Raw genomic sequence first — 12,553 nt, 5'->3', positions numbered from 1 at the left:
ATTACATAAGATAACTTAGAGGTCTTATACATTTAAATAATAAAATCACGTATGATACAGCTGGCTTTTAAGGTAAAGTTAATTGTAAGTATTACGTTGCAGATCTCTGGTTTGTATTATTTGAGATATACTCAAGTGTATTGTGGGATTCGTCTGTTTTCAGCTGTCTACGCCACAGAAGGTGTCCATCCCAGAGCGACTCATGGATGTGGAGTCAGAAGAAGAACTGAGTCCGGAAGAGAAGGAGACTCGTTCTCACACCATAGCAAAGATAAAAAGCCTACTGTCTAAGTCAAGGTATGGTGGGAAAATAAGACTTAAGCAGATGTAAATGGATGATGTATTTAGATGCTGAGTCTTCTGTTGTGGTGTTTTAGTGTGAGGTCCATGGAGGCAGAGCAGATAGATTTTAGTGAGCTGGATAAAGAGCTGCAGCAGCAGGAGAGGATCACGAGCGTTCATCGCGCTCTCGCCACAGAGGAAGCAGGTCACAGGTGAGACATTATCCAGCATCTCTGGAAATATTATTGTTTTTTATTATAATAAATGATGTCATGATGTTTTTTATTGGTTTTTTTTTATTTTTTTTTTTGGAGAAAGAGATGTCTGAGTGCTAAAAAGTGGAGAAGCTTTCTTGGAAACCCAAAGATCATTTTGTAATTTTGTATTTTTTTTTTTTTTTTTTTTTTTTGTGTTTTTTTTTTTTTTTTAGTTTTTTTTTTTTATTTTGGTTTTATTAATTTGACTGGTGAGCACTTTGAAAGTTAAACTTTCAGTTTTACACTTCTGACAGAGTTGACAGTCTTTTAATTTAGCATGCCTTTATTTTTATCACCATGTAATTGTGATTCAACTTTTGAAGTGTTGTGTATTATGTATAAAAATATGCAATTTTATTTTCATTGCATTTCATTTCAGCAAAACTGTCATCTTCACAGTATTGGATTAATCATTAAAAAGTCATCATTTTCATATGAAGACTGACAATAGCGCTTATTACATATAAAGTTATTTCCTGTCTTATTAAAACATAATAGAGGTTCAGGTATACCATTATTCAGTTTGTATATTGCCTTTTCATATCCGTTTGTAGACAAACTTTTTCGTTTTATAATCTTGACTCTTTATTTATATTTTCACACACATAAGTGACACTGTCTGCAAATTACTGTACCTCAGTTTCTTGATAATTCTTCAGTAGTTCAGTGAAAACTGTCATCTGCTCACCCTCATATTTATTTGAAATCATAAGGACTGAGTACTGTAGACTGAGACCGGAGTGTGACGTCTTGTATGAACTATGCCTTTAATCTGTAGAGAAGAAACCGTTCTCAACAAGACCAGGCAAGTCCAAATAACCTGACAACAGACATAATTACATTTAAAATCGAAAACCACAATTTTCCAATTTTAACAGAAATGCAAAATGTGCTCTCACTCTCAGGACCTTACTGGAACATTTTAGGAGATCAAGAAATGACAACGCCATTTATGTGGATTTTACAAATGCCATGTTTAAAGTCTTTTTCTTGTCCTCCTTTGAGTCTGTGTGCTGTTCCTGTTTCTTGAGCTCTGTGTTGGATGAAGGCGTTTCCTCGTCCTCGTGTGGTTCTGATGGTTGTTCAGGGGCCTTTTCTGAACTCTCGGACTTCTCGGGCACAGCGGCGCTCGCTCTCTCGGCAGGCGGGTCGGGCTGTGAAGAGGAAGCACAGCAGTTCACAACAAATCAACAACAGACTCGTGTGTTCATACAGTATATCTCAGTCATAGGCAAAGCTTACCAGGAGTCATTCACAATACGCTAGTCTCAACTGATCAACATCATGCCAACCTGCAGCTTGTAAGAGAGAGCTCTGACCTCACTAAACCCCAGGCCACAGTGTCTCCTGTTCCTCCCCGATAACTTCCCATCCAGACCCTGCTGATACTGGTGCTCGAGCTCAGCATTAATCTTCCGATCCTCTGCCCCTACAGACACACAGATACACACAATATACCCTCTTCATTACACAGAGTACACACAGGCTATCAGTATTTGCCCATATTCACAATGTTGCTGATACAGCATTGATAGACATTCAAAATTTTCCCATAACATTAAAATGTCTGGTTTCAGAGTATATCGGTAATACTGTGGATTAAGGTAGTCATTTTATATTTTACAAGTGTAGATTGCATTGTGACCTGGTCCTATGTGCTCAGTAAATGACAGGATATTACCAGTGGTTGCTTTAAAGGTCAGAGCATGTACTCTGACTGGTGATCACTGTACGGAAAAAAATATGTGGCGTACATGATGTCATCTGATCTGAGTAACCATCTCCACACAACCGGGGGTTTGGAAGTGTCTCATTCAACACAATAGGAGGTTGCTGTCTAGCAACCCTTCACTCTCGCCCTAGAGACTCACCGCTGCGGAAATGGGACGTTGACTTGTGATCCCCAATAACAAGACGTCCAGTGTGCTCTTTCTGTCAGGACATGAAAACATTTGAAGCAAGAATGTGTGATGGTGGTTATGTTCAAATTAGATAATTGTCTGAAACAAAGAAATGAGTATTAATAACAGAAAGCATTGTACCTTTCCTGCTCCCATCAGCCTCAAAAACTTCTGCTTCCTTTCGTCCGTCCCTAAATTTGCTGATCCCCATTGTATGTCTCCTGTCTGCAGTAACAGGTCAACACAGATTCAGTTCAGCCATTAGTGTATGTGTATATGTATATATATATATATATATATATATATATATATATATATATATATATATATATATATATATATGTATATATATATAAGCACACCATTAAAATTAAAATGCCGTAGATCTATGAATGCAGAAAAGGCTTAACAGATATAACCTGGAACTGAATTATCTGGTCCAGTAGTTATTATGCAAAATTAATATTGAAGAAAACGCAATATAGTAGCAAACAGGCAGCTATTACACTTATAACATGTACATATATCAATCCTTCGTCACACTAACAATCTGCTAACATGGTTCACCAAAATGTCAGATCAGATGTAGTAAATTAAAAAATGCATGATGATGGAAACCACATACGTTATCTGGAGATGCGGGTCGTTTTGTGCCTTTACACGTTTCGTCTGAAGAACTCATTTTCAAGATTTTTGAATAACAGTGGTCAAATAAACATTGCTCGCGCCTGTGTGCGCCAACGTTTGCCTAGCAGCTAGCCGCTAGCTGACCCGCGCGGTGCATCATGGGATTTGTAGTTACAATGAAGCGAATCCCGATTCAACCTTTTTTTTTTTTTTTTTTACCTTGAAAAAAACAAAATATTTTTAAATAATCTTCTTATTTTGCTAGCAAAATAATAAACAAATAAATGAACGTTTTTAAGGCAGAAACCACTTCTGAATGCTTTACAGCAGTATTTGGGACTCTAACTTACTTGTTAAGAAAGCTATGAAAACAATTAGGTGAGTTCTTTAATCTTTTCCTTTGATGTGTGATTTTTTTTTTTTTTTTTTTTTGACTAGTTATATACATATTTGTATATGTCATACTATTTATTTTTCTCTATTTTTTATTCATTTATTTATTTTGCTTGTGTTTATTGTGTTCTGAGACTAGAGACAGTTTGTATTCATGCATACATGTAATTATTGATCAACACATTCTTAGAAACATTTCAGCCTAATTATTGTAAAGGATCAAAACGGTTTCTTTCAGGGGGAATGGGCTATTTATACACTACAATATACAACAGACTAAATTATATTAATTACCAAATAAAATATAGAGAATATAATATAAATGATAATATAAATTATTGTCAGTCTTTGTACTGACTGATGTGAATTGCCGTTTAATCAATTAAAACAAGGTTTTTATATGTAATGTGGGGCAGAGCTTGGCACGTAACACGGTTTTTTTCTGTCCTGGCTCAGTGAGTTTATATAAACACATGAGGTCGTGGGTAGCCCAGTCTCTCAGAGATCCGGACTGCCTGCATATCGACTCTGAGAATCCTTCTGAGAAACAGATCAAGCCATGGCTGTTACCGGCTGCTCTCAGTGCATCAAATATATGCTCTTCTTCTTAAACTTCATTTTCTGGGTGAGTTCGTTTGTTTACCAATATTATATGAATTATATTTATTGTACTATTATTACTCGTTTCTTGTACTGCCATTGAAAATTTCTGAAGCAATGCTTTGTTTTATAATAAAAAAAGAAGTTATTTTATGGTATCATATTTTAAATGTCTTATTTAAATGTGTCTTTATACCGATATTTCTTATTTAAATTAAACTACTATATTATTATTACACTATATATACTATAAATGAACAAAATTTGACATTTTTAGTTAAATGAATCCCAAAGTCACAGAAGTCTTTATGAGTCTGTTGACTCTGTAAGCAATCATCCCATTAGATGTGCTTTTCCCCAGATTTTTTTTAACCATTCTTTTCAAAGATTTTTTTTTTTTCACACTGTTTAATGTTGTTAAGCCGGGGTTCAAAGACATTTAGTACACAGGCTGTATACAGTATGAACTGGAATAAATGCAGGTCATGTCACAGATAATTGGAGGTTTCTGTGCACAATATTTTGTGAAGCATATAATGAGTTTATTTTGCGTCTCACAGTCAGCTAAATGGTGTCATCAGAGTTTTTCTTTTTAATGTATTCCTAGACAAGAAGAAAAAGTGTGTCTCAGGCTCCAGAGAGCCTCCTGTGTGAGGGTTAGCTGTGGCTTTGCTGTATTTTTACACTCATATAATTATGTCCATGTACTGTAGGGACACCATAACATAAATACACCATAAAAGAACAGAGAGAGAGAGACAAAATCACACGTGAATCACAATCACAAGTTGAATTTAGTAAAAATATATATTTGATACATTTTTAAGATTTTTTTAAATAGCTCAAACAGTCATTCCTCTGCAATTAATTTATTAAATGTTTTACAGTCTGCAGAGCTTATTTTGACAAAAACATCACAACAATGACATCAACTAATCATGAGTTTTGAGAAATGCCTAATTAGCATATAGCAGCAAAACAAACATTATGGAATAACATTCATTACTGAAAATAAACAATGTTTACACCAATTTGGAAATTCTAAAAATAAAAGTCATGTGATTTTTTTTTTAGACTCATTTTAATAAAAGCCTACAAATTGTAATTTGTGTTTTCATTCAAGACCTTTATCTTGCATTAGAATGATGTTATATCATATCCACAGCACCAATCCCAAATCCTCTTGAGATACGTAGTTTCCTGTCATTGTACTTTACAGCAACACTAAAATATATCGGCCTGACTTCCATAATCCTATGACTGAATCTGCCACTTCCTGCTCCACTAATTACAAGAATAAATAAATAAATAATCAAACAAAATGTATCACAGAGGCCTGACTCTCAGAGCTGAAGACTAAAGGACCCCCACCTTTTTTTGTGCATGAATAACACTAAACCTGTCAAAGGTTTCTTCCCCAAATGCAGAAAGAAATGACCTTTGGAATGACCTCAGGAAATAGAATTGAAACAAACATTTCTGGACAATAGCATCTGTTAAAGCATTTTAAATTCCAGCTGTTGTATTCAGTAAAAAGTATTTAAATGGTGAATCTTTGCTGAAAGGCGCAAGTAAATATTCAGCCACTTCAGCCCCCCCCCCCCCTTTCCATCTTCTCTTATATTTAGCTGGCTGGCGGTGTGATTTTGGGTGTAGCTCTATGGCTTCGTCATGACAGTCAAACCAGCAGCCTCCTAATGCTCCAGTTTGAGGGGAATCAAGCACCAGGAACCTTTCATATCAGTAAGTGATTGCCGCTCGCATACTAAAGGTGGCTAAATGCTAAACCATTGATCACAAATTTGGTTTCTTGCAAATTCTAATATGTTAAGTGCAAAGAATATGATTAAGTTCAATTATAAAACCAATCATCAGTTTTAAGATTGGAACCAACAGCTGCTTATCCTTCAAATAGGTTCAGATTTAAAATGTTATCTACATTCTAATTCCAATTATCCAACCTGGTTATTTAAACTAGCCACCCAAACCCTATCATAACCCTCTGAAAATTATCGTGCCCATTCATTTCCGACTTAAATGCTCACTTATGCCAGATGTTATTAATTATATCCGCTTACAGTATAATTATATACTAAATTTTTTACTGTGCATTGCAATATTTTAGATTTAGGAAGTTATTCATCATCATGTTGGTTGTTTTATTATATGTAATCCTGTATAGTGTTGTTAAGTAATTCACAGAATATTTTAACCGAAGGACGTGCAGCATACATAAACAATTCATAAATTAAGTAACTGTACTTGAACAGGTAATGCAGTCACTTACATGCTGATTGTAATGTATAAATAGTGACATTAATGCATAAATACTTAATTATAATAATAATAATAATAATAATAATACTTACATTTAATTGAATTAATTCACACATTTAGTTATATTTATTATCATTAATAATAATATAATAATAATAATTAGTAGTAGTAGTGGTGGTGGTGATTTTCGTTTTGAACTTTCTTTCTTTCTTTCTTTCTTTCTTTCTTTCTTTCTTTCTTTCTTTCTTTATAATAATTTAAACACCAAACAAAATGAATGGACAAAACATTGTCCTCGCCCAGATGTTTTTGCTGTTACAATAGTTTGTTAATGTGCATGATCTAGAAGCCTTTGCACTGTAAACTTTGAGAAACAATTACTCTTAAAATAGAGAAGCATGTTTCCTCAAAAGATGGAAACTGGTTTTAAGCTGGACTCTGAGAGGGCCACTGTATCACTGTGTGTGTGTGTGTGTGTGTGTGTGTGTGTGTGTGTGTGTGTGTGTGTGTGTGTGTGTGTGTGTGTACCTGGTATTACCTACATTATGGGGACCAAATGTCCCCACAATACCAGTACAATTTGACCTTGTGGGGACATTTTTTGGTCCTTATGAGGAAAACAACTTATAAATCATACAGAATGAGGTTTTCTGAAAATCTAGAAATGCGGAAAGTTTTGTGTAAGCGATAGGGTTAGCAATAGGGTTAGCGTAATGGGATAGAAAATACAGTTTTGTACAAACCATTGTGTCTATGGAATGTCTCCATAAAACATGGAAACCGTGTGTGTGTGTGTGTGTGTGTGTGTATACAAGTATATTTAAACAACTGTGATGGCAGCAGCACAGTTTCATTGCATAAGAGCTTTGATCCTGTTTGCCATGTAGACAGATGTAGTCATGTTGTCGTTCTTGTATTTTCTTTAATAACATTGCATTCTGCTGCTTTCACATGAAGTCAGTGATTCTACAGACACTCCCACATGGTATTTTAAAAGAACCAGGGAAAGACTAAAAGTTACCACAGGGTGTGGTACTCCACCCATGTGCACACACACTCACGTTTACACACTTAACCACGGCAGATGAATGCAAAAAGTTCAGTGGCACAAGGGGCACCGCATGTTGTGGGCACTAGTGTAGAGTTAGCGCCCATTAATTTTTGTAGAAAGCACTGGGTTGTCTCTCTCCACTCAGTATAAGTACATGGAGGAAGCAGAGCTCCGCCTGTTTCTTTTTATAGCAGCAACAACCTTTTCTGATTAAAGAAGTTAGGCTTGTTGGTCTGGCCCACCCGGGGAAAGAAGAGAGAGATGAAGCATTCCCCTCCTACTGCTACTGAACATCTGTGTAATTGAAAAAGCGCTGCTCATGTGCCCGTTACACCACAAATTAAAACGAGCAGTGTTTGTGCTCGCTTAAGTGCTGGTTAGACAACCCTAAAAATATGATCAAGCCTGGCCGCTCCAGCAAATCATTATAGCTTACAGAGGAATCTGGCTGGAGAATACTTACAGATTCCTAAATATAAGTTTTAAAGAGAGAGTAGAGCTTGTGCAGCAGGGATAGCTGTGTATTTTGTCCAATGAGACATATCTTTGAAAGAGGATACATCATCATAGGATATAAGTATATACATCATATACACAACTTTTTTTGTCTTATGTAACCCCATAGTTGCATCATTAAGTCAAATACACCGTCATCTAAAAAACAACCCATGCTAAAAAGAAGTGCGCTTAATTGCATTGAATGTTAACATACAGTTAAGTGTCTGAAAACATTATAGTGCATAGATATATTGTTGTTAGGGTGTTCAGAGTGGTTGCTAAGCTGCTGCTGAGGTGTTGTGGGTGAATGAATTTCAAAACAGCCAATTCTGATGGAGCACAGAGAGCAAATCTGGCTCTGTTATGTAGAGGGTTCCTGTTTAGACTCGATCTTCCCATGGCTTTTTATAGTTTGTATGGTGAAGTGCTCTTTTACCTAAAGCATGAGATACTCTCTCTCTCTCTCTCTCTCTCTCTGTCTGACTTTCGCAGCATTTAAAGCTACTGCTATATCAAATCAAACAGGAAAATCCACATTATCTTTTTTTCCAGTTGAATAGTTTGTCTGAATTCCACTGTAAACAATTAGCAAAAAGAGGAAGAGGAATAGACATAACCAGCTCAGCTTTGAGTTGCAAGAAAATTACTTGCAATTTATTCGGTGCATTACTTATTCATCGTCAATTTATTGATCTATCATTAGGATTGATTGATGACTATATACTGCACGTACAGTAGTTTCAGATACACTCAAATATCTACTGTACTGAGAGGGTTCAAATGTGTGGTAATGTTTAACACAGCTGCACACATGCCATCTAGTGGCAACATACTGCATTAACTGTAGTTACTTCTGGTATTTCTACAAATCTCAACAGCTGTTCATAAAAATCGAGGAATGAGTGCTATAGAATCTGCATGAACATGTGCAATTAATATGTATCTCTGACTGTGATGTTAAGCTCATACATACATTGTTTCTGTTGCTCTTTTAGGTGTGTATGTTCTCATAGCAATTGGGGCTGTAATGATGTTTGTGGGGTTCCTTGGTTGTTATGGAGCTATTCAGGAATCTCAGTGTCTCTTAGGAACGGTGGGTTTTTGCTCAACTCATACTATTCATGCTGCATGCCTTTAAGAGATTTACAATTCATCTTCAAAAGATCTTTAAAAAGAACTAAATTACACTTTACTTGTGGTTCCAAATTATAGGTGTAGTTTTACTTTAGCCAGTAGCATTTGATGATGATAAGGCAGTTACTGACTATAATGGCATGTATTATTTACAAACTGGCATGTATTATTTTCTCAGGAGTTAAAATTCATCCATAAAGATTAATAACCATTGATTTATGCATTAGATGTTCAATAATTTAATCAGATTTTCTTACTAGGTGACAATACACTTGTGAAAAAGAAGTACACTTTAGCATATTTTTAAGTATTTATTACAGAAATAATTTACTTTAATTTACTTTAAAAGAATATTAATGTGATTTAAATGTAATGTTTTTGGGCACTTAGCTGCGTGTTAATTGCAGTTAAATGAAAGTGTTTTATTGTTTGCAATGCAATTAGCTGAACTTTAAAGTTTTTTAAAGACCCACTTAAGTAGGACTTAAATACATCATTACATTAAACTTTTATAAGCACTTCCATTGTCTTTAAAATATGGTGTACTGCTGAATGTACTGACAAGCATTTATGGTGAACACTGTATACTTTACTAATGTACTTTAATAGAATTCCTATTGAAACGTGTATGTCAAATAAATAAATGTATTTGTAAATGGTTTGTAATTACACATAATGATGACGTTTTTGAACTTTTTACATACAAAGTATACTAACTTTGAAAGTGTAGTTTCCTTAAACACACCTAAGTGGCTTTTTATTTTATTAATATTATTTTATCTGCAAGTACAGCTTTAAAAAAAAGTTACTTTAAATATTTAATGTGCACTATAACTGAACATTCCATACAATTAAGCACACTTTTTTCACAGGTGTAGTCATCATGTCAATGTATATGCAAACCCAGAAAGCTTCAATTAATTCACTAAAGATAATTCCTATCTGGAATCTCCTGAACCATTCTTAGTATTCCATGATTGTTTTCTTCATCACACAGTTTATGTCTTTTCTTCCTCAGTTCTTCACATGTTTAGTGATCCTCTTCGCCTGTGAGGTGGCAGCAGGAATATGGGGCTTTATTAACAGGGACACGGTAAGGCTACACATACTGTACATATACACTCAGAAAATCTGTATTTTAAGACTGTCACTCTCTCGCTTTCTATCTGTCCAGATCTCCACTGAGCTCATTAACTTCTATGATGCTGCATACATTAAAGCTTTGGATCCCGTGGATACGCCATCCAGACAGGCAGCTTCCAAAGTTCTGGAGGTCTTCCATGACACAGTGAGTTGCCAAAATCCATTCTTTCATCAAAATCCTCTGTTTTGGACAGTTAATAATCCCTATTACTTTTTTTTGCACTCTCTCAATATCTAGCTGGAGTGCTGTGGTAAAGGGGATGATAATCAACTTTTCACAGCTGTCCAGTCCTCTCTGTGTCCCAAAAAGACCATCCCAGCTGACCCACTCATCTCTCAGGTATCCTCTGTATGTTTATGACAGAGATCATGTTTCAATTCAGCCTGATCTTGAGCAAGAATGTAAACACATAACCACTATTTTTTTTTTCAATTTTTTTTTACTTGTTTAATAGTTTTCACAATTAATACATTTACGCTGATTCTAAGAAATGTAAACATAAATGCATTTTGAAAATGTTTATTTAAATGAAATCAAATAGATGCAAAAATATTTTTTTGAGTGTTGATCTAAAAACAAACAACAACAAAAAATGTGATATATTTGATATCAGACAGTGTTTGATTGCGGATAAACTAATTTATTGATGTTGTGCACTTCAGAGTTGCCACACAAAGCTAAGGGATCTGTTCACTGAGAAACTCCATGTCATTGGATTGGCCGCCCTAGTGATTGCTGTCATTATGGTAAGAATGAACACAAACATGCAAAATTACAGACTTGTGCTAGGAATCACAAAAATTTCCCTTAAAAACGGCTGTGTGTGTGACCTCTCTCTGCTGTGTGTCTAGGTTTTTGAGATGATCTTCACCATGGTCCTCTGCTGTGCAATCCGCAATGCTCCTGCATATTGAGTTGCTGGATGATGACTAGCCTGATCAGCAATGTTTGATTTTTGCTAGTGATGGGCAGGAGGCCATTTCACTTCTGCATCTCCTCTCTTCTCAAGTTCAAGTGTCCACACACGGAACATTGATCCCTGTGTTTGTAGAGAGGACTTCCAATGGCATCAGAATATAAAACCAAGGGCTATTATTAATAATAAACCAATATCAGGGAGAAGGATTAATGTGATTGGCAGTAATTTGGATAACATTGCTTTTATGTTGTATTGTTTTACTTTTATTTAATCATTTTATTAGATTTGCTTTTACATTGCTCTTATGGTCTGTTGTTCAACTTTTAGTTGCTTTTAGGATGTGTGCATGTGCTTGTTTGTGAAATAAATCATTGTGATGTTTATAAAGAGATAAATGTTATGAATCTGTTATGCAACATCAGTTTGTGTCTTCTGAGAATGCATATTATGCGTTAGACTTTACCAACCCATAATAATGTCATGATAATCGAATGATAGCCCACATGAAACAAATCAAACTTTCAATGAGCCTGTGGTATTTTTATTTTTTGGACATTCAGTTTATTTCTAATAAAACTTCTAATTAAACAAATCTGCCAAATTTTTGTTAGTGAATGCATCTTACCTTTTGTTATAGAATGATACGTTTTGTTAGTAATGTATTGCATCTTACCTTATTTAAAGCATATTTGCATAAAGGTTTAGGACAAACAATTCTACTTTTATTATGTTGAATTTATAATGTTTAGTATTGTGCACCGCTTTAGGATCACTAAAGATGGACGACATGGACAGCAATCAGAGTGAGTAACTACCGATTTTCATGTTTTATTTCATAACCTTAAAGGGATACTTCACCCCAAAATGAAAATTTTGTCATTAATCACTTATACCCCCATGTCGTTCCAAACCCCTTTTTCGGAACACAATTTAAGATATTTTGGATGAAAACCGGGAGGCCTGTGACTGTTCCATAGACTGCCAAGTAAATAACAGTTATAACATGCTCTTCTGTATCATTCGTGCCACAAGGATATACTGTTTCTACGTGTATTTAACTTTGATTTGAAAGAAAAGAGTGCATCCTTTTGGGGTGGATGATACAGAAGAGCATAAGCAGCATACGTTGATATATGGAGATACACAGAGGGGACTGTTGACAAAGGAATTGTTGAATAAAGCTGTTATTTTTCTTTCCTTCACTTACAAAAAGTGTTCCCGTCGCTTCATATAACCCAGATTGCACGTCTGATGGCAGATGGAGTATTCTGACAACGACTTTCATACCTTTTATGGACCTTGACACTGTTATTTACTTGGCAGTCTATGGGACAGTCACAGGCCTCATGGTTTTCATCCAAAATATCTTAAATTGTGTTCCGAAGACGAACGAAGCATTTACGGGGTTTGGAACTACATGGGGGTATAAGTGATTAATGACAAAATTTTCATTTTGGGGTGGAATATCCC

At 35.2% G+C, this 12,553-nt stretch overlaps 3 protein-coding genes across 6 annotated transcripts in view; 2 read left to right on the top strand and 1 right to left on the bottom strand.

Moving 5' to 3' along the window:
• Positions 1-498, top strand: part of LOC109064015 (pleckstrin homology domain-containing family A member 7-like) — an 85,594-nt gene extending 85,096 nt beyond the window's left edge. Inside the window, 2 exon segments of the mRNA XM_042775812.1 lie at positions 164-297; positions 378-498. Of these exon segments, the coding sequence (XP_042631746.1) occupies positions 164-297; positions 378-498 (255 nt within the window).
• A 601-nt stretch (positions 499-1,099) lies between these two features.
• Positions 1,100-3,220, bottom strand: ca18h11orf58 (chromosome A18 C11orf58 homolog). Of its 4 annotated transcripts, none has more exons than XR_006162473.1 (6): positions 3,066-3,220; positions 2,582-2,665; positions 2,411-2,471; positions 1,859-1,968; positions 1,439-1,693; positions 1,100-1,359 (listed from the first exon to the last, which is right to left on the bottom strand). XR_006162473.1 is itself a non-coding variant. In XM_042775155.1 (6 exons), exons 1-5 carry the CDS (start codon positions 3,120-3,122, stop codon positions 1,490-1,492), a joined length of 516 nt encoding a protein of 171 aa, XP_042631089.1. In that variant the 5' UTR covers positions 3,123-3,220; the 3' UTR covers positions 1,100-1,359; positions 1,448-1,489. The 4 variants fall into 4 exon arrangements, 3 of the variants coding, with proteins under 3 accessions (XP_042631089.1, XP_042631091.1, XP_042631088.1); XM_042775155.1 differs by having other exon boundaries at positions 1,448-1,693; XM_042775157.1 differs by having other exon boundaries at positions 1,453-1,693.
• Positions 3,221-3,938: 718 nt separating this feature from the next.
• LOC109066290 (CD81 antigen-like) lies at positions 3,939-11,675 on the top strand. The gene is made up of 8 exons (XM_019083298.2): positions 3,939-4,085; positions 5,689-5,803; positions 8,882-8,979; positions 10,039-10,113; positions 10,195-10,308; positions 10,402-10,503; positions 10,827-10,910; positions 11,016-11,675. The coding sequence occupies exons 1-8, from the start codon at positions 4,020-4,022 to the stop codon at positions 11,076-11,078; spliced, it is 717 nt and encodes a 238-aa protein (XP_018938843.1). The 5' UTR covers positions 3,939-4,019; the 3' UTR covers positions 11,079-11,675.
• Positions 11,676-12,553: the final 878 nt, after the last annotated feature.

The sequence above is a fragment of the Cyprinus carpio genome, chromosome A18 (assembly GCF_018340385.1).
Source record: "Cyprinus carpio isolate SPL01 chromosome A18, ASM1834038v1, whole genome shotgun sequence".
Taxonomy (NCBI): Eukaryota; Metazoa; Chordata; class Actinopteri; order Cypriniformes; family Cyprinidae; genus Cyprinus; species Cyprinus carpio.
The sequence above is the reverse complement of the archived record's forward strand: the minus strand, read 5'-3'. Positions and strand labels throughout refer to the sequence as shown.